At 39.2% G+C, this 25,480-nt stretch overlaps 1 protein-coding gene across 1 annotated transcript in view; it reads right to left on the bottom strand.

Moving 5' to 3' along the window:
* Positions 1 to 9,316: 9,316 nt before the first annotated feature.
* ERCC4 (excision repair cross-complementation group 4) overlaps positions 9,317 to 25,480 on the bottom strand; it is a 28,469-nt gene continuing 12,305 nt past the window's right edge. The window contains exons 8-11 of the mRNA XM_008581853.1: positions 24,103 to 24,700; positions 22,325 to 22,417; positions 15,638 to 15,750; positions 9,317 to 13,465 (exon numbers count right to left, since the gene is read on the bottom strand). Of these exons, the coding sequence (XP_008580075.1) occupies positions 12,732 to 13,465; positions 15,638 to 15,750; positions 22,325 to 22,417; positions 24,103 to 24,700 (1,538 nt within the window). The 3' untranslated portion in view covers positions 9,317 to 12,731. The remainder of the gene's footprint in view (positions 13,466 to 15,637; positions 15,751 to 22,324; positions 22,418 to 24,102; positions 24,701 to 25,480) is intronic.

Raw genomic sequence — 25,480 nt, 5'->3', positions numbered from 1 at the left:
AAATTTTGAATCCTTACCTGACATCATAAATAAATAAAATCAATTAAAAAAAACCCTTAATATAAAATACACATAAATAACTCTTAGATATTATGGTAAGAAAGACTTAATAAGCAATTTCTTAAAAGGTATTTTAAACAAAATCATTAATTATAAAAGATTGATACATTTTGCTATATCAACAACTTTTGTTCATCAAAAGATACCTTAAAGAAAGTGAAAAGAAATACAACAAAGGACTAGCATTGAGAATATATTAAGTACTCCTTTTAATAAGAAAATCATAAACAACTGAAAAAAATGGGCAAGAAACGTGAACAGACACTTCCTGGAAAAAGAAGACATATTTGGCCAATCACATACAAAGAGATACTTGGCAGCATAGGTGAAAATGCAAATCAGGACCATTACAAGGTATATTTTATTCACAATTGATCAGCAAAATTAAAAATTCTGGTATCAAGTGTTGGAGAGGATGTAGGTCCATCAGTTCTCATATGCATTACTGATGAGAGTATAAATGACGGCAACTGATATTGGAGGTAGGGTCCAGGGGACTCCATCAGTCGGTCTCAATCCACCCCATCCTCTTACCAGGTTCTTGACTCCTCCACAGGAAAGAATTCAGGGGCAGAGTCACAGGAGAAAGTGAGAACAAGTTTAATGTAACAGGTAAAAAATACAGGTTCCACAGAGAGAGTGTGGCATAGCTCCAGAGACGGAGAAGGGCCCACACCAAGTTTAACACAAAAGCAAGAAATACACACTTAAAGTTTAGTACAGAATGCAGGCTGGCTCAAGAGAGGGAGCAGCAGCTTGCTGAAAGTGTTGGATGCAAAGTAAAAAATACACACCTCAGCCAGCAAAGTGCAGGTTGCCTCCAGGAAAGTGAGCAGCAACCCTGCCTTAGCTGGAGTTTGGCTTTTATCGTTTCTCTATCTAATAAGTATTCAGTTAAGCAGATGACTCCCAGTTATGTAACATTTAGTCTTGCACATGCTCAACTGGTCTCTTCCTGGAGCATGTTCATTGGTCAGATTCTATCACATGCACCAGGCATATTCAAGAATGTTCTGTGCTCTCTATTGAGCATGCCCAGCCACTAGATTTGCATAAGCCAGCCCTGTATGGTCTCATTTTCCCCATGTTGGTGCTGAAAATAGGTCTAACCGGCAACAGTAACTTTCCTCCAGGGGACAGCTCAGAGGAGGGGGTCTGAGACCTCAGGGAGGGGCAGGAAACCCACAGGCATATCCTGAAACACAAGCCTATGGGTACTGAGTACCTCCTATGTCACAACCACAAACATATTGGAACTGTATGACTGTACCCTAAAGTTGAACACACATCCAACCCAACATTTTCCCTCCTAGGTATATAACTAAGAGAAATAGTTGCATGTCTATAAGACTAGGTATGAGAATTCACAAATGTACTGTTCTCAAAAACCTGTGAACAAACTAAATGACTAGTCATGAGAAGGTTGCTGAATAAACTGCATTATGTTCATATAATGAAATATTATAGCGAGGTCAAAACAAATGAGTGACAGTAGTGTGCAATGACGGGATGTAGCTTACCAAGGTTAAGTCGCTCCTAAAAAATTATACTTTTTTAAAAGTTAAGAACATATGTATATACACACACACATTTTTTGGAATGCATATAATACATGGAAGAGTTAATAGGACTATATAGAAGAGAAAACAAACCAACAAAAAACACCTATGTTAAACAAAAGTTAGAATATGATAAGGGAGAAAAGATTATCGATTAGAGGAAACATTGGAAGCTTGAATTTGGACCACATAGTGAAGATTCAGTTTGAAGGGAGAGATCAAAGATTAGGATCCCCTACTAAAACCACATTGCAAAAGTTATCTCCGGGACAGCTCTAAGGAGTAAATTAAAAAGACCTACCTGGAGGATGTCTTTCCTTTTATAAATATTCTCTCCCATTTTGAAATTGCTGTCTGACACAGTGGATAGCTGGAGATCCCGAATGACTGAGGACGTGGATTTTTTGCTTTTCAAGATGACTGAACTGTTTCATCTGCTCGAAAGACTCGTTTCATGCTATCTTATTCCTCAGAGGCATTAAATGTGAAATAAGGCCTTGCTTGGCAGTTTGCCCTGGAGAAGTATACTTTTACAACTTCTGTAACTATGCTCACAGCATCTCAGAACCCTGTAATACATATCAGAGTGCTTTGAAGACTTTGTCATTTCCAGGTAATTTTTTTTTTTTTTTTTTTTTTTTTTAAATATAAGTAATACTTTACTGTAATTCCATTATTACAAATACAAAACCTGGCTCTTTGGACTCTTTAAGACCTAGAAAAAACACCCACCTGATAACTGCAACGTACGGGTGTATTTTACCGTTCCGGCAAGTGGTAGATACTTCATGAATAGACTGCTTTGTTTTCCAAATAATAGTTTTGAAGATCCTGGATTTCAAGAGAAAACACTTGTGGCATGAAACATTCTTTCTACAGATCTTATTTTGTATAGTAAAAATGATCTAAAATGTATGAATGTATGGGGACGTGTCAAAAGAATAGTTGAAATTTGGAACTTTCTTTGGAAATTAAGGACACAGATAGCTGTTATATGTGAGATCAGCCAGTGTGACAAGGACATACCTTCAAAGTATATACAGAATCCAGAGTCAGAAAACCACACACACACCACACACACGTATAGAGATTTAGCTACACCAACTGACTGAGAGAGTAGATTAAGACAAAGCCCTCCAACGGAAATGACCCTCTTGTGAAAATGACAAATTCTCCAGTCACTTTGCTGTGTACATTGAATTTGTTTGCCAAAAGACAGCAGCAGGAACAGACATATGCTGGCATTATTACAGACTGAGGGGAAAATGAGAGTAAAAATTAATTCCTTTCGGATACTCATAGCAGTCAAAATGAAAGCAGTAAAGACTTTTCCTATAAAGATAGCAGTCAGAAGCAGGTATGTGCAAGAGTATCTATAGCAAGAAGAAGGAAAAGTCCCTTTTCCTGTCCCCCAAGGGCATAGGATCTGAAAGGAGAAAAATATCACACACTTTTCTGAAGCTCATAAGCAAATCCATGCATAGACATGTGTACATTTTCTCAGTTGAGGTTATTTATATTTTTAAAAATCTGGGTCATCCTACCCCTCCTAGATGCTTGTTTTTTGATTAACCCCACCTACCAAACTACTTTTTTTTTTTTTTGGCCATCTAAGCACGTATGTGTTCATTTTCCCTTAATTTTCTCGCTGATGCGCTGGTTTGCAAGAGTTAAGTCATTTCATGTGTGCGTGTTCAACCCCACGGTAAAGGCCTTGAGTTGAAGCCGTGCTGTTGACTTGATCAGGCTTGCGTTTGCTGACACATGAACATGAAACAGACCTCTCCGGTCTGGGGTGGGGTGGGGTGTGCTGAAGGTGCGACTTTTTGCTTTGCTATCCAAGATCTCTGCCTCCGATCCCTTTGGCCTGGTGAAATACAGAGCTGAGTAAATAAATAACTCACCCGATAACACACACTCTGGGAGCATCGGCATTAGATGATATGACATCGTGATCCTTTCAGGCACCCTTTTATGTCTTTGCACCCAAATACAAGCAACAGATTGGTATTGATGGGAAACTGGGGGAGGGGGCACGGGAAACTGCATAATACATGGAACGAGATGGCCATTGTTTTTTTCCTTTTTTCTTTTCCCACTAAACTGTTAACTCTATGTCTTATGAAAATCTTTGAAGTATAATTGACATACAGTAAGCTGCACATATTTAAATTGTACATCTTGATGATTTTTTTTACATACGTACGTTGTGAAATCATCACCCACTAAGATTACAAATATTTCCACCAACTCCAAATGGGTTTCCTTGCGGATATAGCCAGTTTTTGTCTCTAACCTGGAAACCTTACTGGTTTTGAAGGGCTCTGACCTCACCCACAAGCCCAGGGCTTAACAGGGGGGTTACTGATAGTATTTAAGATCAGTAGCACTCCACCCCCAAATCCACCCCTTCCTCGGGAGGGGAAAATCCCTGCGACCAACAAGCCTTGCGACTTCCAGTCTGACTCACGCTCCGCCCCGGGGCGCATACTCGGGCTCTGATAAGAGGCAATCTGTCCTCCGTTTGTTTATAGTGAGTCATGCTGGAAGTCAGGCATCTCCTTTTTTCTCTCTCGCATGTCAGGGTTAGGCAAGACTCAGAGGCAGATACACCCCGATTCAAAGTGCATCATCCTTAAAGTGTCCGGTGACTCACGTGCGGCTAGTTGAGGACGTGTGACTCAATGGCGACCCCTACCGACGGAGACCAGGAGTGCCACGTCTTGGAGGCGAGGGCTGCTTTTCTCCGCACAAGGGCAGATCTTGGTTACACATTTGGAGAGGATTGGGAAAGGGCAGCTGGGTTTTCAGTGCATCTTTGCATCCTGTCCACACTTCCACCGCCCTCCCCTCCCCCCATCTATTAGTGACAGTGCGGCATGAGTCACAACTTTCAGCTTTATACCCACACTGGAGCAATTAACCACATAATTGCTTAAATGATGAACTTTCCCCCAGCTGCAAGCCGCCCCCATGGTAGAGCTCTAGGCTGTGAGCCAACAGTCTTCAATTGTATGAATTGTGAAGACCCAGGTTTAAAAAGCCAAAGTTGCAATTCTTTTAGCCGATGCCTTCTTGGCCCCAACTTAAAATTCCTGTAGGCAAGTCCTTGATGGGAACGTGGGGGATGTTTCAACTAGAATTAATGTCACGATCAAGTCAACATAAAGTAGATCTGCTGTTTCAATGTACTGAAGCAAAGTGCTCTGTTTTGAGAACAAATCACCATAGTAACTAAGGCGCCCCAGTTACAGTAAGCCCAGTAGGACCAAAATAAAAATCCTTACCAAGGCTTGGGATTGGCTAGGGAGAGTTGCTGAACATCAACTTTCAGTTTCCAGATGACATTAACCAGCACATATTTTGGTTTCATAAGTCTCTGAAAGGGATGCTTTAAATGATAATAAAACTATAAAGCCAGCTTACAAACAGAGGGGTTCTAGGCTTTTCCCCTGCCAGCTTAGACACAAACAGACTTCCCTGCCAAGCTGTGGCATTTTGTTAAAAGAGGCTTCAGAAAAGGGCTCACTGTTGTTTATTGTGGCTTGCTGGTTCCATTCCAAGTTTGAGGTACACCGTAAAATAAATGTTGGTCTTAAAGAAGAGACAAATCAATACAAAAACAGGTTTTCTGTAGGTGTGAAAGGAAGAAAAGCAAAACCATTTTTATTTTTTCCTCCACCTCCAGCTCCCCCAACACTGAGTTTTGTTTGGTTCCATTAATAATCTGTTCTCTCTCTAGCATCCTGCTTCTCCCATTTCGCTCAGTTCCTTCATTCTGATCAACAACAAACAAGATCACCTCTGATGTGCTGCCTGCCCTGTTTTCTTTTTCTTCTTTCTCCCCGTCCCCATGGCTGGTGTGATGAGCTCTGTCCACCGTCGCACCCTAAGGCCACCAGCCTTATGCTTCTCTCCTAATGCTGTGGGTCACTACCTTGAAATTCTCTCCTGCTTTTCATTCTCGTTTTGCATGATTTAGTTTCTTCTGATATTCTGTCTGCTCTATCTTCCCACCTCCTAAGTGTAGGCATTTTCTAGTGTTCTGTTGGTCCTTTCGTGTTTCTTTACCTTAACCATTTATTCAGTGTCCCCAATTCTCATTTCAATGCAGATGTCTATGGTATCTTAAATTGAGATGGTCCCCCTACTCGCTATCTCAACATCTACTTGATCAAAACTGAGTTTATCCTTCTTCCCAACAAGATCAGGTCCTTCTCCAGACTTTTTTTTCTGATCTCCTCATCATTTCCTGAGCCCAGGCTTACAAGCTAGGCATTTAGACTCTTCTCAGGCATGAATTTCTTTTGCTACTTTCTATAGACTGTCCTTTTTGGATGCTTCTGCAATTGATGTCCTTTCCATTTCCAAAGCTATCATCCCAGTTCTGGCCCTCATTACCTATTGCTTAGATTGTTAGATCAGATTCCAAAGTGGTCTTATGACCTCCAGTCCTTTCTTCTAGCCAGCAAGGTATGGTAGAAAGAAGACAGGCTTTGGAATTTGAATCCGCACTTACTTGCATCGTGGCTTTAATTTCTTAATCTCTCAGAGTCGTAGTCTCCTCATCTGTAAACGTAACGTACATACACAAAAATACCCAGCACACTGTTAAGTGCCCAATTAATGTTACTTTCCATTTCAAACTCACTGTTGCTAGATCAAAGTTTTAAAACAGACTTCTTGACCACATCTTTTCCTTAATCAGACATTCACTTGTCTACTGAAATAAGAACGAACTCCTCATCCTGGCCCTTCAGAGACTTCTTACTTCTACTTGGCTGTTCACAACTCTGCCTTTAGATATCATCATTCTATTTCCCATCTGCTTCTTCGCTAATGTGCTGGACTTGGACTGAAATGTACTGCCCCGCATCTCTGTCTGTTGAAATCCTAGCTGTTCTTAAGACCTATCTCGAATTCTCCCTCCCCTGAGGCCATTCCGGATCCCTGCACGGACAGGACATCTTCCTTTGACCTCCGCAGCACTGACACCTCTCTCGCAGCATTTTACTATTCCACTCCTTTTCTGTCTTTGACCTCTCTTCACTGCAAGACTGAGCATCCCTTTGTCTTTTTGGTGGCTGGCGGGTACTGGGATCTGAACCCTTGACCTCGGTGTTAACTGAACGTCCTTTGATGGCGTGGACTGTTAGAGCACCAAACCCAGAGACAGCCCTCTGCCTTAAGCAATTAATGCCTGATGCTAACAAACCTGCCAGGCATGCTTCCCTATCTTCTCTCCTAAGCTTCTGTTGGGTGTCACCCTTCCCAGAAATGAAGTTGCTCAGGGAGGCAAATCTGTTACTCAGTGAAGGGCACTCTTGAATTGACATCAAATTCTGGAGCTCATTAATTATAGGAAAGGGTCCCCAAATCATCATCATCTCAAATATGCCATCCCATTGTTTCATTAGATCCAGTTTATTTACTGTTTTCATAAATCCCAGGAGACCCCTTTGTTTGAAATCACGAGTTGATTTTGTTTATCTTCCGGGCCTCAGGGAGCCCTGTTCTTCTGATATAGAAATATCTTGGTCACACAAATAGATCCCTGCAAATATCTAAAATTCCTCTTCTTTCTCATTCATGAATCAGACTCTAACACTAATAGTCAATGGCTACACAGAAAAGGAACTCGAGTTACTAACGTTCAGTTGAGCTCTTGTAAATAGAAATGAGTCCACCGAGCAATATGCCAGCATCTTAAAATTTATCTATGGTGCTTAAACTAGTACCTTATCAATTTATAGTTTATTATATTAACATCTTAGTACTAAATTGTACTTATTTATTTAAGAAATATATGTAATCATGTGCTACATAACGCTTTGGTTAACAATGATTCGAATATACGATGGTGGTCCCATAAGATTATAATGGAGCTGAAAATTTCCTATCACCTAGTGATGTCATAGTGCAATTACTTAATTTTTAATAAATTTATTGTAGCGTAACTGTGCAGTGTTTATAAAGTCTACAGTAGTGTCCGAGGCCTTCGCACTCATGCACTGCTCACTGACTCACCCAGAACAACTTGCTGCCCTGAAAGCTCCATTCATGGTAAGTGCCCTATACGGGTATACAATTTTTTAAATCTTTTATACCATAATTTTACTGTACCTTTTCTAGGTTTAAATATGTTTAGATACACAAATACCATTGTATTACAATTGACTGCAATATTCAGTGCAGTAACATGCTGGACAGGTTTGTAGCCTAGAAGCAACAGGCTATACCATATAGCCTAAGTGTGTAGTAGGCTATACTTTCTAGGTTTGTGTAAGTACACTCTATGAAGTTTGCACAACGATGAAATCAGCTAACAATGCATTTCTCTGAATGTATTCTCATCGTTAAGTGATGTATGACTGTATGATATACATATATTTTATATGTACATATATTATCCTCTTCTACTTTACAAGGTTTAACTAGGATTATGAGATTGGAAATAGTGTTTTATCATTATATAGGAGCTATGGGAGCTTATGTTGGCAATGCCATTGCAAAATACAATTTTCAAAGTTAAAAATATGACTCTCATACAAAAAGAAAAAAACAGAAGTCAAAGATTTTATTTGACTCAATTAATAAGGAAATCAGGATGATGTTAAGACTGGTTCAGAATGAAATCAAGGACCTGGAGATCTGCGGTTGGTCAGTCACAGGAATGCAAAAATAAATTTGCCAGAGAACGTAAAGCTGGTTAATGCTGCACTAGGCAATAACCTTTGCAATGCTACTAGACAAGAATAATTGTTTGCATTGACACACGTTTTCTACAACCTAATCTCTACTCTCATAAAGTTGCAAAATAGTCTTCCTAATTAGTCAACAAAAGGTACACAGCCCTAGAAAGTCAGAGGCAGCATAGACTACTAGATAACGTCTAGCTCTACACAGAAAGGGTACTCAGTATTCTTTTGCCTATTTCCAAGTTTTGCATAATTATCTAAGAGAGGTATGAAAACAAACCAATTTGCTTTTCCTATGACATATTTGTAATTATATATGTGATTTTTCATCCATTCCGGATGTTTCATTATGGGTTCTGGAGTCAGACTGCTTGGGTTTCAAATTATTGTTCCACCATTTACTGCTGGGTGACCTTGGGCAAATTATTTGGCCTCTCTGTGCTTCAGTTTCATCGCTGTAAAACAGGATTAAATAAGAGTACTTTTACGGCTTTGTTATGAGAATTAAATGAGATAATGTATAAATGCTCCATAAATGTGTTATATTACTACTGCTAAGAAAGGGTTCATTAGTCTGCCAATGTCTTTATTCAGACATTAAAACATTTTGAGAAATAACCTACTTGCACTTCTCATGGATCTACATTTTGTAGCAGAAGCAAAAATAATCAAATCATTGAAATGAGCCAATCAGTAAACGAATAATTAAACTTATTTAAGAGATTACAATAAAGTCCAGGTGCATCAAAAGGATAATTTACTTCTTCCAACTTTGACATTAAAGGAAAAAAAATGTATGAGGCAGGGGTGGCAAGAAATTAACCTCTGTTGAGAGGTCCCAGGCACTGTGCTTACCACATACTCATCATGCACCAAAAAATGAGTATTTTCAGAAGGAGAAGAGTTTTTGTTTTTCCTCTTTAAGGAGACATGCTACAAAATGAAAAGCAGGAAGGGAAAATAACAAAAAGAAAAATACACAGGAGACTTAGAAAGAGGTTTACCATGCGAGCCAAACAGCAAAGCAGTGGCTCAAAGAGCACTTCAGCTTTAATCATTTATTCTGCATAACAAAAAAGAAAACAATTAAACATTCTCTGAATTTCACATGATATTTACCAACACACTGCTGGTAATATATACCTTTTCACTATACATTGTTTTTTTACTTTGCTGAGGAAAATACTGAATAAATATACGTTTTATTAAACACACACCTCTGTTACAGATTGATATAAATCAGTTATGTCTCACTCCCATCAAATTTTGTCTCCATACTCTTACATTAAAAAACAACAGCACAGTGGTGGAGGCCACTGAAAAACTGCTGGTAAAGATGGTTAATTCAGTGCTGAAGTTCAGAATAGGACAAGAAATAGCTGTAAATTAAAATAGAAAGCAACATAATAAAAAATGACAATCCATGTCAAAGCCTGGCTAAATTTTCATATATTCAGGACTGAGAAAAGAGTTTTCCTAAAATGTTAGTTAAGGGGACATCTCTAGGTTAAACTCAACACAAAAGAGAAAATAATTCTCCTAAAGAAGTTGTGTGAGCCAAAGGAAAATCAAATTATGCTTGAAAAACAAAAGCAAAGACCAGTAACGCCTGTCTCCCTCCCCGTCTACTGCTTCAGATTTGCTCTAGGACTGCTGAAGGCCATTATATTAATTCTATACTCTGTTATCTCAACATGACCAAATCTAGACTTAACCCTTCATGTCCTAATGGATTGATGAATGAGACAATTATTTTCAGTCCCTCATGAGCTGGGAAACTGCATGCTGTGTGCACACAAACATTGCAGACATACAGCTTACTCAGTCAGTCTCAGACTGAAGAAACAGTAACTTATTGCCAAAAGAACAATATTTATGGCTAGTATTAAAAATGATTTCTTCTTGTATAATTTGAAGGAAATATCAAGAGAGGCACTATGATTTAAACCAACAAAACTGAAAATGATCTCACAGTATTTCACATGTTGAAATTTTTATGCAAAAACCTTGTAAAATAGAGCAACAATGCTGATCTAACTTTTTAAAAAGGTTTTAAAAAAGCTAAGTATGAGTTCATAAGTAAACTGGATATTCAGTGTTTTGAAAGAAAAAGGCAGTGTTAACAAAATGATGCTAGAAAACAAAGTAATGCATTAATTTTGCAACTGCATGCATCTCTAGTTCCTTTAACAAAAATCCTTAGATTGTAAAACTTTGTAAAAAAAATTTGAGAAAAGTAAATACTTTTGATGGATGTACTGAAACTTTCTACAACTGGAAATTCATTAAAATATATTTATTTAGTTGGAAGAAGTGGCAGTGAGAGTCTTTCATCTATAATGACCATTTTAGAGTTCATCAGAAATTATCGATCATAATTAAAATACATGAGACAGTGCACTTGAGTTCTGTAGGTACAACAGCAAATAGATTTTGAGAGCCAAAGAACACTGGCACTAAATACAATTAAGACTGTTATTTACTAGACAACAAGAACTGTTTAAAATGGTAGCTTTAAGAAGAGCTTATTTTTGAAAATTTAACTTGGATTAAAACCCCAATCACAGAATGTGCTATGTTAAGCTTTTCCTCTTATGTAATGAAAACAATAAAAGGCAGGTGGAATTATACAAGAAAAAATAGAGATTACATACCACAAACAGAAGTGCTAGAATAGAGTGAAGAAACATAATAACCATTACCATTTGAAGTGATATATTATTTTAACATACTTCAAACTATGATTAAACTTCAATAAAACAATAAATACAAAAGTGAATGTTAACATTAATGCAATCATTCAATATTTTTGTTTTCTATTGTAGAGGGCATATTTTTAACCCTGGGACAAAAATAGCCCAAATCTTCATTCTGCCTTAAATTCATGTGTGTTTCTGTCCTCTTCTGGGCTCTCCACATCGCCTCACAGAGGTCCATGGACACCAATCTGGTTCTTGACACCCCTCAATTCATTCTTACAGTACTCTAAATCCATCTATACTGTTAAGTACCAATAAATCAAGATGCCAATATGAGAGGTTCAGTTTGGAAAGGATAGTTAAAAGCACTTTTGTTAAAGTTGAAGACAATTTTGTGTCATGTGGTCCACTGTCTCTTCAGTGTAATAAACAAAAAAATAGCTGACATTGATGAAATGCTAAACTATGTGATATGGCTAGCAAAATTGATGTCTATATTAGCTCTTGAGGTAGAAAATGTACTACTCATTACGAAATATGTAAATCATAGCTAAGTTAATAATGTTTAAATATAAAAGTTTAAAAACTGAACAAAGATGCTATGAACATCCTGTATGTACACTTCAGTAAAAAGCCAACCTAAATCAATCAGATGGAGGTTTAGAATGGGATTACTTTATGGGTTTTTAAATAAATATATTTCTTCTGAATTTTAATATATTCTATGCATTGATCTTCCACTTATCTACAATCCTTTCATCTCAACTCAAGGAAGAAAAGCCAAATCTTAAAAGCTTTGTGGGCCACTCATCTGCTTGTGTTTGAGTCCTCACACACAGCAGGTAGGGCCCTCTGGCACAGGAACATGAGGAATGGAGAACCAAAGACAGGATGAGCTGGTGTTGCACTTCTAGGGGAAATGGTGCTGACGTCTTAGGATATGTGAGGAGAGCTGGGAAGAGACGTCTTAAAAGACTCTATAACTAGCTATTGGGCTTAGAGATTTCTGATTTTAGGAGGTTGAATATGTGTAAAAACAGAATTCCAAGGGCTCTTTCACCCACACCATCAAATTCATTTTATGTCTTAAAAATACTAGTTTTGAACAGTCAAGTTATAGTACACACTACATACATTCAGGTGATAAGACTAGTCAGCCAGCTTGAGAGATGGCTGTCTCAAATTAGTAGAAGGAAAGCCCCGTGAATTTTCCTTAGACGCAGACAGGTGGCAGAAGCTTGGGGTTGAAGAAAATATGTGAGAGAGAACAGGTCAGGAATGGCAAAGAGATGTCCCTTCTCAGTGTTCCAGAGTGCCTCTGTGTAGACAGAGGGTAGGAGCATGACTGTGTATTTTTTCAGTTTGTGAAGCAAACACAGATTTCTGCTTGTTTCAAAAATGGCCTTCCATAATTAACACTTGTAGAAACTTTACCTGATCCCGACACACCTCATTTAAAAATTGAATATACCAAGTCTGGCATGGACAGTGCAGGGAGGGGGAGAGCAGATGTGGGGAAGTTAACACGATGCTTAAATGCAGAGTTCAGAGAGGAACCTTGGCTTCTGGTCCAGTGACCTTGAAACAGAATGCACAATCATTAAAAGCAGTAGAAGAGAATGAAGTACCGAGCTAATGATTAATAATGCCCTACGATGGCTGGCAAAGTGCAACTGAAAAGCACAGTCATGGGATCAGAAAACAGCCACCACTGCTCATTTTTTCACTTTTCCCTTAGAGACAACTTCTGCATAAGAGGCGTGAATGAAGTCATATAGGTGCTTAGCATTTGCAGCATTCCCCAGAATACCTGTGAGCTTGTCTTGGGACAGAGTTGCTAATTCTGCGATGTTCTTAACGTGGCTCATCAAGGAGCGACAGTTTTTGGCATTTACCCCTGGCATTTTTAACAAGAAGTCTTGGGGACCAGGATTATACTTTTCTGACTCGGGCAGGGTTTCCGAATCTGCTGTAACGGCCAGTGCTGTTGCCACATCAGGTTGTGGCTTATTTTGTTTCAGGTCCTCAAACAGCTCGGCAGTTGCATGAGGGGAGGGGCACCAGAGAATCCGGAGTCTGGGGAAGTGAAGTGTAAGGAGAGTGAGTTTGGAACTAATGTCATTGCTGGAGATCTCCTGATATAAGGCACCTCTGGAAGTGAGGGAGAAAGGCTTATTAGGGTCAAACTCGATCAGAAGCATAGGTCGCTTGTAATAGCGGGACATGGCGATGCACTGGCTGTAGAGGCGGCCGTTGTTTAAAGAACCGATCAAATCACTGATACTCTTGCGTTCCACGCACATTTCTGGAGTCAGGATGTAATCTCCAACCTCTAACGTCACCGGTTCAATGTCAATGCCCCGACGATGAATCAGAGACGGGAGTTCACTTCGAAATTCACGCATATCCACAACTATGCTTTGCTGCGTACCATTCTGTTCCTGGCCACCTAGAAGGAAAAAGTAGCATTTTTAATAATGTCACTGGGGAAGACCTCTCAAACAGGGTATATAATAAAGTTTAAAATCCATATTTCTGTTATTAATCTCTGATGGATGGTTACATAATATTACAGGTATTATTCCACATTTTTCTATATTTCCCAAAAGACATTTATAGAGAAAGAGGTAATTTCCCTTAAACTAAATAGAGCTAATAGGAAAGGTGGAATCTATTGGCACTTCCTTACTTACAGTGACTCAGAAATACAAACACGCTCGCTATGGTCTTTCCTCCACAGTCACCTTTATTGTCCCTTGTGGTTGCACTGGCCACAGTTTGCTGGACACTGTATTCCTAATTCCTAGGATTGTAGATGCTTAAAAATGCTCACTGAGCAAATTGCCTTGGGAGCTGTGGCACTTGTATCAGTGAGTCCAGAGATGGGAAAGGGAAGGAGCTGTGAAAACAAGAATACCTTAGAACACAGCTTCTCACACTCAGTGTGCACGTGAATCAACTGGGATAGTGTTACAAAACAGATTTTGTATTCAGTTGGTCTGGGTTCTAAGGGGTCTAAGACTTCACATTTCTAACAAAACCTCAGGTGATACTAATGCTGCTGGTTTAAGAACTATACTTCTAAGTATCAAGGGCTATTGAAGGCAGAATAATGCCTACCTCTCCCAAAGATGCCCATGTCCTAATCCCTAGAACCTGTAAATATGTTATCTGACATGGTAAGAAGGACTTTGCAAATGTGATTAAGTTAAGGACTTGGAGATTGGGAAATTATCCTCGATTATTTTGGTAGGCTCAAGGGTCCTTAGAGGTGAAAAAGGAAGGCAGGAGGGCCAGAGAATAGAGAAGATGCTATGCTATTGGCTTTGAAGGTGGAGGAAGGGGCCAGGAGCTAAGGAATGCAGGCAGCCTCTAGAGGCTGGAAAAAGCTGGGGAAGGGATCTCCCCTAGAGTCTCCAGAAGAAATGCGGCCATGCTGACACCTTGCTTTTAGCCCTCTGAAACTCCTTGGGACTTCTGACCTGCAGAACTATAAGGTGATAAATGTGTGCTGTTTCAAGCCACTAAGTTTGCTCAGCAATAGGAAACTAATACAAAAGCTTAGAGGACTGAAATTGACAGAACAGACCTCTATGAACAGCTTTCTGCACCTACAACCTCAAATCTATCTTCTTCCATACTGCTTTACATTCTGCAGTTCTTCACGAAGTGTCACCAACCTAGCTGAAAAACGAATCTTCAAACAAGACACAGATGCTCTGAGGCAGTATTTCTTATAGTTTGGTCCAAGGACCACTTCCATCAGAAGCCCCTGAGATGCAGACCCCATTTCAGTGCCTCTGAGTCGGCATTTCTATGGATTGAGGCCTGTGAACCTACACTTTTAACAAACATCTGAGGGTATTCGTAGGTCTACTAAATTCTGAGATCCACCACTCTAACTGTACTTGACATCAGCAAAGAGTAATCAACTCAATCATACTGCTTTTCTCATGCTGCTTAGCTGACAGCTGCTGCATAGGAAAGTGGGAATTTGGGAGTGGGAAAATGATTATTTCTGGATCAAGGTGCATTTGGAATTCAGCAAGTCTTGGTTGCATGTAACAGTTCGGACACTGCACAGCAATGAGAATACCAGACAGTCACAAGATCCGGAGAGGTACCAAGAAGTCACAAATGACTACAGAAAGAGAGTGGGAATATATGTACCCCTAGCCACTCCTGCCTGCGTATACACGTAAGAAGAGTGGCAGAGGAAGGAAGGAGAAATTTTCTTCAGCTACTCTATGAGTTAAGTTGGCTTCTTTGGGTTGAGATAAAAACCTAATCACCATTTACCAAAGTTACTTTGCGAAAGTATATCCTGAGTCTCAACCAGCCAAATTTAAAAGCAATGCTGGAACATAACTCATTCTAAGCTGGTGTGCCTAGAACTCAATCCACTTTTCTTATAGATGATGTGGTGCCTTAGCTCTGGGGAGGACACTTGATTAGTAAATGGCAGGCATGAGGTTGGAGTATGGGAGCAGACATCCTCTCCCTGGCCTGATCTCCATTTTTAAGAGTTTGTTGAGAAAAACCAAGCCTTTGCAGAGTAATTTTGGAACCTCAAAGGCTTGTTTACAGGCAACAGGGGTGCTTGGCAAAGGGAAATACTCACCGGCTTTGCGAGTGTCAGCAGAAACGTTTGTAGACACTGTGCCTCTTACTAAGTCTAGGTTTGTTTCATCTCTGCCTTCCCTTTCTTCAGGGACAACCATGGTAGCCTTTTCCCTGGAGGAGAACACATTTTAAACATTTTTGAACTAATTTAAAAATTCTAGATTTTAATCTTTTGTAAATTCTAATATCAGAAATGATCTACCTGGCTGTAGTAGTAAAAGAGGATACGAGAAATATATTAGAAGTAAATATGCAAAGATGAGTGATGGGTAAAGGAAGTAGAAAAAACTCCTTGGTTGGGTACTACTTCCTGATGTGCCAGTGTAAAAAGCTGCTTATTTTCTATTCTATATTCAAGCACTTTGAGACATGAAATAAGCACATAAGAAATGCCACAGAGAGATTATTGAGACTGTTATGTAAGTGTTATTGAGCATTAACAAATATTTAAATCATTTATAGTCAAATATTTTCAGGGTAATCATAATTGGGATGGTTAAAAATCAATGACTAAAAAAATGAAAACACACGTATGATAGAACTTTGACTTAAAAAACTTTAGGTGGGAGGCCTCCTTAAACACCTCCAACTTTAAAGGAAAATCAAGGTTAATACAAGAAACCAAATATCCATTAGAGATTAAAACAAAAAATCAGCATCTTAGCTTAGGCCTAAGAAGCAGCACTCAACCCTCATTTGTGCATTTATATAAATACATTTATGGAGTGCTCCTGCGTGCTGTGCTAGATACTTTGGATATAAACCATACAATGATTTCCATCTTCAAGGTACCTCGGTATCTTATACCCTGTAGATCTAAAGGGCTGTACAATCATAACTAAGATGTGCAATTCAGAATTACATCATGCCAAGACCCTCTATAATCACAGAAAGAGTAAGCCAGGTTTGCTGCAGTCTTATTTTTCAAAACTAGTAAAGTATGTTATAATTAATTCATGAAGCAGCAAGCACTATGTGTCCAATCTGTGCTAGGTGACAGAAAAGATGTATAAGCTGGGTCTCTTCCCTCCTGGGACTTGCGACTGAATTGAGGAAACAACCATGAAAAAAACCCGTAGATCTGAGGAAATGCAATAAGAGACTAGAGTAAGGTGAGACAGAAGAGGAGCTGTTAATACTAATGCATTTCAGCAAGGGTTCAAACATTTTCTGATCAAAGGGAATAAAATCAGAGACGAGTGATGTTTTAGAGCAGGGTACCACTACAAGATACCACTATAGAAATTACAATTTTAAATTCGATACTATTTGAAACAATCTACGTAAACGAAGTTATTACTAGTGTGACATTTTATGAATGGATCACAATGGGGCAGACAATGGTTCTAGTTCCATTTTTTTCTCATTAACCTTAATACCAGTGTCAGGTAAATTCTTGTGCTGAAAAATTCTTGGCAATGGCAGTGGCCCTGGCCCATTGTGACTGCTCTAGTACATCTACTATACTCTAGTTAGGACAAAGGGCAAACCACTAAAAAAAAAAACTGCTGCTCTTAAATTTCTTTTTCTTTAACATTTGGACTAAGTTCACCATTTTTTTCCCTCTTTATTTCCACTTATTTCCGATTGGCTAAGCTATGTATCACACATGGAGGAATCCCAATTTCCTGATTAATCTGTAATCTGTGAGGGGCTGTATCACATAGCCCATTTGTGTGGTTCCATTTGTGTGGCTCTGAAACCACTTACTGGCTATGTGACCTCAGGCAATTCATTTAATGGCTCTGTGCCTCAATTTCTTCATCTGTAAAGTAGGGATAATAATAATGAAACCTACTCAAAACACTGTTATGAGGATTACATAATATATGTAAGGCACCTAGAACAGTGCCTGGCACATAAATGCTGTATAAATATTAGCTGTTATTATTACTGTACTTATAACGTAGTAACCTCATCCCCTAATTATCTGTGATCATACTAAAAAATGAGGATTTGCTTTCAAATAATTCCACAACTGTTTCAATTAATATTGTTATATAAAACAGCTAGTTTCCCACTAAATTTTATAACATAAGTACTAATTGAATCTGAAAAAAATATACTCCAGAAATGAAATCCAGACTGTGAAGAAAATAAAGTTTTCTTAACTAGTAATTCAAATTAATTTAATAGAAATTTGCCACCATCATTATAAATATTCAGTCACTTGCTTTCAACATTTAGCATGATTATCCAAGTTACTCTATGTGATAGACACAAAATAATAATTAAAAATTCAGATTTCTACTTCCACTTAAAGTACCAAGGTTTTCTATTTTTGTTTTAATATCTGCAATAATACTTGAATAGTTAGTACAACACTATGCTGTAGGAGGGAGGTAAATAAACTAGAAGTCTCTCCCAATGGGCATTTATTAAATCCCTCATGCTAACCCATTTTGTGATGCTTTCTAACTGTAAAATTTCAAATAATCTTACCCCTTCCTTTGAAAAGCAGTGACCTCTTCAAGAACATGTATACTGAGGATTTTTCTACTCAGGGAGCATCTTACTATCAATACGTAGAAGTATAATATTTTTTCTCTTTGCTTGTCATCTGTAATCTACTGATCTTTAATCTAGCTAAACGATCCTTTCACTGCCAGTTTGGCTGATTTGTTCCTTTCTGGTTATTTTAAACAGTAGTGCTCCTTTTGTTCTGACAACGTCGCCCATGGAGGTCTTGGCAAAAGCACATTATCTTATTCTCACATTCTATTTCTAAGCACATGCACAGTGCAAATGCTCTTTCAGCAACGCACCTCAAATATTTTTGTGCTTTTAAAAACAAACACCTCTCAAGTTCCCCAAGTTTTCTGGGAAAATATCTTAAGAGTCTAAACAGCATAACCATCTGATTGCTGTGTAAAATGGAAGATCATATTTTTTTTTTTTGTTTGTTTTTTCCTTTTTGTCTTTTTTCGTGACCGGCAACGGATCGCAACCCTCAGTGTCGCGCCCGTACCGGACCGGGACCGGCAACGGTATCGCAACCCTCGGTGTTGCTCCCACGCCTCGCTCAGCCAGTGAGCGGCCAGTCTGTATGTGGGATCCGAACCCTCGGCGGGAGCACCTGCCGCACTTCCCAAGCGGCGCACTGTAGCAGTGCACCACCGGGCCGGCCCGGAAGATCATATTTTAACAGACAGTTGCCACTGAGAGAATTTAGAAGAAATTATGCCAGATCATAGATAAAATTACATTAAGACCTGGTATGGAAATTACTGTATTGATTGAAATGTGGGAGAGTCCATGTTCCCTTCCAGTTCTGCTGAGTGAGGCTTCCAGTATGTGCTGGGCTTATCCACACCTTGTCACTGAGACTCTGAGGTGCAAGAAGCACCTGCATAAACCAGGAATGGCATGGGGTCCCCAATACCTTACACTATCTACTGAAAGTGCGCTTTTCTGGATTCTGTAACCCTGAGCTGCTGGGGAAGAGGCAGCCACATGCAGAAAGCGTGCAACATGAAACCCACCCACTCGGGTGCCATCCTCCCCCAACACCACTGGGTGCCTTTGCTATAACACTGTGTGGGGAAGGGTTAACCCAGCAGGCCTGGGCTGCTCCAATGCTGCACATTTCCAGGAAAGGCCTGTCTCCTCTGGACCAGCCCTGGGCCACAGAGTATCAGTCGGATCAGAGAATTTATGTTAATAATGTGATTTATGGTGAATACCTGCTTTTGTTCTTGGCAGCTGGAGTCTGAGTAGCTGAAGTCAGTTATGTGGGTACCCTGAGTCTACAAGACTGAGCCTCAATAAAAACTCTGGACATCAAGGCTTGGGTGAGTTTCCCTGTTGACAACACTTTGCATGTGTGGTGACATGCTGTTATAGGGAGAATTAAGCATACCCATGTGACTCCACTGGGAAAGGACACCTGGAAGCTTCGGCCTGTTTCTCCCTGGACTTCGCCCCACGTGCCTTTTCCCTTTGCTGATTTTACTCTGTATCCTTTTGCTGTAATAAACCGCACCATGAGTATAACAGTTTTTCTGACTCATGTGAGTCCTTCTAGTAAATGGAGCCTGAGGGTGGTCTTGGGGACCCCTGACATGAGCACCAATAACCTAATCTGAATATTTCAGCTCTATGTGCTCATTTGTAACTCGGTGGCAATTACTTTAATCAGAGAAAACTTAGGCAAAGGATGCTTTAAAAAGAGTGAAAAAAATGGTTAGGAAGTATTAGCCCACAGCCAGTCTCACCCATTCTTTGATTCTTTCTACTAACTATCTCTTAAATCTGTCCTTGTCTCTCCATTAACCTCATCTTGGCTACCACCCTCTCTCATCAGACAGTTGCAGCAGCCCTCTGACTGGTTTCCATGCTGTCGTTCCTCAGTTTGATGCCAGTGAATGCTTTTAAAAAAACATACTTAAGTCACTTTCCTACTTAGAATGCTTCAATGCTGTCTCACTGACCTTAAAGTCCTAAATCCTTAACAGGATACCTCTGAGCCTCATACATGCCTTCGTTCCACATAACCCCCTCCTCTACCCCATCTGCCTAGCACTTCCCACACATTTTTCATGTATCAGCTTGAAGATCACTTCCTCAGAAAGGCTGTTCCTAATCAGTTTCTGAGCTTTTTGTCTCTTTGACAAATTCTCCTATTACGTTCTTCTTTTAACTTTACAGCCAGCAACGCTCTGTACACTTCTATTACAGTATTTATTATAATTTAATGCCTGTCTTTTCCACTAGAGGATAAGCTCCAGGAGGGCAGAGACTTTTTCTGCACCAATGTAACCTCAGCACTTTAATATTAGCACAAAGAATATCTGTTTACTGTTTGAGCCTTGGGGTATGAAGGTCTAGAAGACACAGTAAGACAGGGATGTGCTAAGAGCTTTAAATAAGAAGCAGCAGCCTCTGTAATACCTGGTCTGTTATAACACCATTTCTGAAATATTATTCAAAAAATATATATACACACATATACAATATAAACAATCCCACATAGCACATTAGTAGAAAATATATTTTCATAGGCTGACAGGGCTGAACAATAATTGTAGGACTGGTGGCTAGAAGAATCCATGGCTAAGGCATATCACAATCCTAGGGGATTTCAAAGTTAGGAAAGGGAACTGCCCATCTGCCATGCTGGATCCATCCACAGAGACTCAATGACACTGATTTGGTAAACACACCAGTTTCCAGGAATGCTTGCCCTGGACTAACCAGAATGTATGGATATTTTATACATAAACTGAGAACCCACAGCCAGCCTTGTGGGATGGCTGGTGTAGTGGATTGAATTACGTACCCCCAAAACTCCCTGAAACTTGAACTGTGTCCCCCAAGTTTTATGTAGTAGAAACTTAGCCCCCACTGTGACTGTTAAGAGGGTAGGAAATCCTATTATGGTAATTGAAAGGTGGAGACTTGAAGAGGTGATAAGATTGCAGGACTGCAGTAGTGAATGGATTAAAAATGATGGTCAGGGCCATGGTTCTGAAGGCTTTAAAAGAGGAGGAGATTGTCTTTCTCTCTCTCTCTGCTCCCACCATCTTGCAATGTGAGACCTCTGGGTCACTGTCCCCACCACCAGATGGACTTTGAACTTCCCAGCCTCAGAAACTATAAGAAATAAATTTCGTTTTTCTTTATAAATCACTCAGTTCCATGTATTCTGTTGTAAGCAACACAAAATGGACTAAAACAGTTGTCCATTTGGAAATTCTGTCTAGGGCTGTAGCAGGCTGACTGCCACTGAAAATAATTTCTGCCCTCTTGTGGCCACTAAAACACTGCCAATGTGTGAGGCTTGGAAGATTGGTCTGGCCCAATCACACTAGGCCTAGGCCCTGGTCTCCTCTAGTCTAGCCGTTTTCTGGCTCAGCTCAATGATGTCCCGTCCAGCCCTTGCCCTGGCTTCTGACACCCCTTAGAGATCATCAGACCCATCTTCCCACTCCAAGCCACAATCTTTCTGACAACATCCCTAGTGGGTGGTTATCAGATTTCTTGAACCCTTTCAGTGTTAAGAGGTAAGACATTCATTGGTTGTGAATATCTCACTTACATTTTCCTTATGGTAAACTAAAAGGCATTTTCTACGTGGATTTGGAACATTACCAGATACCCATTCTCAAACACATCCATATATATTCAAACAAACAACACACCTTTAAAACAATATTTTCCCAGAGTGATTCTATTGATGGTGATTGGAACAGACTGGGTTGTAAAAGTATTTCCCAGTAAACGGTAAAGCAGCCCCCCAACCACAGACAAGGGAAATTTTACGAGAAAAAAAAAAAAAATCATAATTCAAAGGGAAGACAGGAATCTTGTGCACAAGGTAGGGAGAAGGGAGATTTAAGAACATATTTCTTAGAAAAATAGCGTTTTAGTTTTACTTCTGGCATTTTATGTGATATTTTTGTATAAACAGGAAAGCAGCTTTCTTCGTCACATTTCTAATACTCTATTAAACAAACCATTGAAAAGCAACTGGACATGGTGTGGGGGCAGAAACAGGAAGTACATGCCGAGGCATATGCTGGGGAACAAATCAGACCACATGTTTGTCTTGATGTGATCCTCTCCAACTTCTTCCTCTCCCTGTCTTTTCCACCAGCTCTTAAATATTCCCCAACCCAAAGAAGCCTTTGTACCTTGAAAGGCCTTCAAGGCAGTTGTGCATTCATACTCATCTTCTATGTATTACCTTATGAGCTTTTCAAAAGCTTCTTTTTCTTTCCGCAAAGCAGTGAGATAGCGCTGTTCCTCAGTTGAACCTCCATATATGAGAAAGTAAACCCTGCAAGTTAAGACAGAACTCTTTCAGCTTGCAGAAACATAATTTTTAATCCCTGAAAGGGGCAGCAGCACATGTGAAATCAGAAACCTGGAGTACTCAAATAATGAATAAATGACTAAGAATAAAAGGTTCCATTCATTACATGCTCACTAAAATTAAGCTGCCTGAACCCAACCTGTTAAAGTTCTCATTACCACATTTTTTTTTTCTTTCACCAAAAAAGGAGGAACAGAGTTTAGGTAAACACTGAAATATAATTAGAGGGATAGAGTAATTCTTTCCTCATAACTGTAAACAAATCAGAAAACAAAATCTTAGAGGCTTTTCTTTTTTCAATTTTTTCTTTGCACCTCTGCCAAACAATCATTTAAAAAAGTTGAATAGTAGTTATAAAAACCAGCGTATGAAAGTTCATGTTAGTGAAAGATAAACAAATGAAATCTATACGCCTTAACAGGACACAGCCACTGCACATTTTATATATACATGTGGACACAGAAGACATATGAAATTATATCAGGCATTTCAAAAAATAATTCAGTATCTTTTCTCTTAGGAAAGGCCTGCTCTTCTGTCACATTTGTTGCTAAGACAGCTGAATTAAGCACCTCCTTATCCCTTTTCTTCACCTTCTATCAGAGTTCTTTTCCTTTTTCAGTCCTCAGTTTTTCTTTTAGCCTTTATCTTCCTAGATTAGACAGGGAAAAGACCCCTGGGCAATGAGTTAAAGGACCTCAGCTCTCCCATGGATGTCACATGTGGCCAAGGCCAAAACATTCACCATTTCTGGGCCTCAATTTCCCATTGATAGAGCGAGTGGTCAAACTCCCAGGTCCATTCTGATTCTGACATTTTGTTTCCAAATATCACACTATTTTGTTCTCAGGCAAGGAAGAAGCTTGGCACACACGAGCTATCTACAAAGTTGATCAACAGCAAGGTATGAAAACCCTACCAGCTTCATCTAATCTCTTCATCCTGCATTATTTCTGATCCATCCTTCCATTCATTTCTACTCTGAAAGGCTGTGTTAGTCAAACTGCTAGAAAAGGTTTCTTTTGGCTCTGTTTTTGGTTCACACTGAGTTCAGGATATTAATTTTGCTGTTTACTTCCCCTCAGATAATTGGAGAGCCAGAACACTATATTCTTTGGGAGGCATCACTTTCCCATCTGGTATTTCTGTAGATTTTTCATCTGATATTTCTTGAAACTCAAGAAAACTTGGTACAGTAATTTCCCCAAACACTAGTTTTATATGGATGTAATTTAGAGTCACTTCTTAAAATGTCTAAGAAAGACATTTTAGAAGATTACAATATTTTAGCTCAGTTATAATTAGATTAACTTTTGGTAGAACTTAGAATATTATAAATTTCCTAGACTTTTTCAGAGTCTAGGAAAAGATCAACACCTAAAACATGTACAGAACAACAGGGCGGCAGGCAACGAGGACATAAGTAGTCCTCTAGGTTTGTTGTTCTTCTACGATGTTCGCCATCCTTCCCATGCAACTTCCCAGATTCATCAGAAAGCAAAACAGGGCTTCAAAAATGTGCCCAGCATCAAAACAATGGACTGTTAAAGATAAGAAAACTAATATATGCAACAGGTATAGTTTCTGTGTTAAATCCTAAAGAACTGTGTAATGCAAAGCTTTAATAAACAGTGTTCTTTAAAACTTGCCTCAGAGGTTTCCCAGGCCTACTTGCCCTGTAAATTTCCAGCTGACGTACGAACGTTAGCTCTGCATCATAGAGAACCACATATCTTGGCTCCACTTCATGGAGTACCCTTGTCAGAGCATAGGGGTCGCTACAACCCAGAAGTGGATGGATGATAGTCAGGGGTTCTTTCAGGATTCCATAAGCAGCATCTGATGATAAATTTAAATCAAATTCTTCATGCTTAATTTCTTCCAAACGGCTTTCTGAGCTACTGCTTATTTCTCTATGAAATCCTTCCTCGACATCCCCTTCCTCTTCCAGTTCCTCAGATTTTCCTATCATCTGAGTTAAAGTCAACCTTCGTTTTTTCTTTTTGAGAGTCTTTTCTTTGGTGGAAGCCCGTTCTTTGTTTTGGGGGCCTTTGGGTCTTTTGCTGGGTTTCATAATTCTCTTTGAACTGTCCTCCTTTCTAAATTGCATCCACACTTCTTCAGCTTTGCTGTCCTTCTCAAAGGTTTTCCGGTAGAGCTTCAGTAAGAAGGCCTCTGCTCCGAGAGTGATATAGTCCCTCAGCTGGGAGCATGTTCGCTCATCACTGGCACAAATAAGTACTTGGCCTAAAATGACAAAACAGTGTTATATTACTATCACCTCATTTGTCCCCCTACTCCTGCCGTGACTCCTCGTCCCTTCCCCCAAAGGGAAGACATCTTATCCCATGGTGGTAAAGATCCATAATTTACAAATTGTTTAAAAAGGGTCTTAGATACTTATCAAATGCTTTCACTTCTCTGGCAGGATTACTTAGATCTTTTGAGTAAAGTTGAAGCCAGAACTATTTAGAGTCTTATGAAAGTACAGCCATGTAATGATAGAGGCTTTAAAGAAGCTCTTTTTAATTAATAATTTTCCAGAGGATCTTATAAACCAAAATAGTCAAATGGATTACAGAGTCAAATGTTAAATACTAAATCATTAAAAAAAAAAGTGACTATTCTCTCTCTCTCCAGGTGGAGATGATTTTCTAGGAATCTCAGAAAAGACTGATATCTATACTTTAAGATCGACTCTATAAGAATAAAAACCTGTGCATTAAAAAAGCTAAAGACAAAAATAAATTTATGTAGCAACTATGATAAATGTTAATATTTTCAATATATATAGTCAACACAAATTGAGGACATTAAGTCTGAATTGGCAAAGCAGACCAACACAAATCACCAAAGACGAAATGCATTTCAGAAACTACTGAGCTTACTATATATCAAAATTTAAAACAAGACATTTTTCTCCAACCAAATTTAAAAAACTTAAATATATATAAGTATATGTATGTGTGCATACATAAATATATATAAATTATCTGTACACATACACACAAATACAGAGAATCTCCA

Source organism: Galeopterus variegatus, unplaced genomic scaffold (assembly GCF_000696425.1).
Source record: "Galeopterus variegatus unplaced genomic scaffold, G_variegatus-3.0.2 Scaffold2475, whole genome shotgun sequence".
Classification (NCBI taxonomy): domain Eukaryota; kingdom Metazoa; phylum Chordata; class Mammalia; order Dermoptera; family Cynocephalidae; genus Galeopterus; species Galeopterus variegatus.
This window is presented reverse-complemented; position numbering and strand designations above follow the sequence as displayed.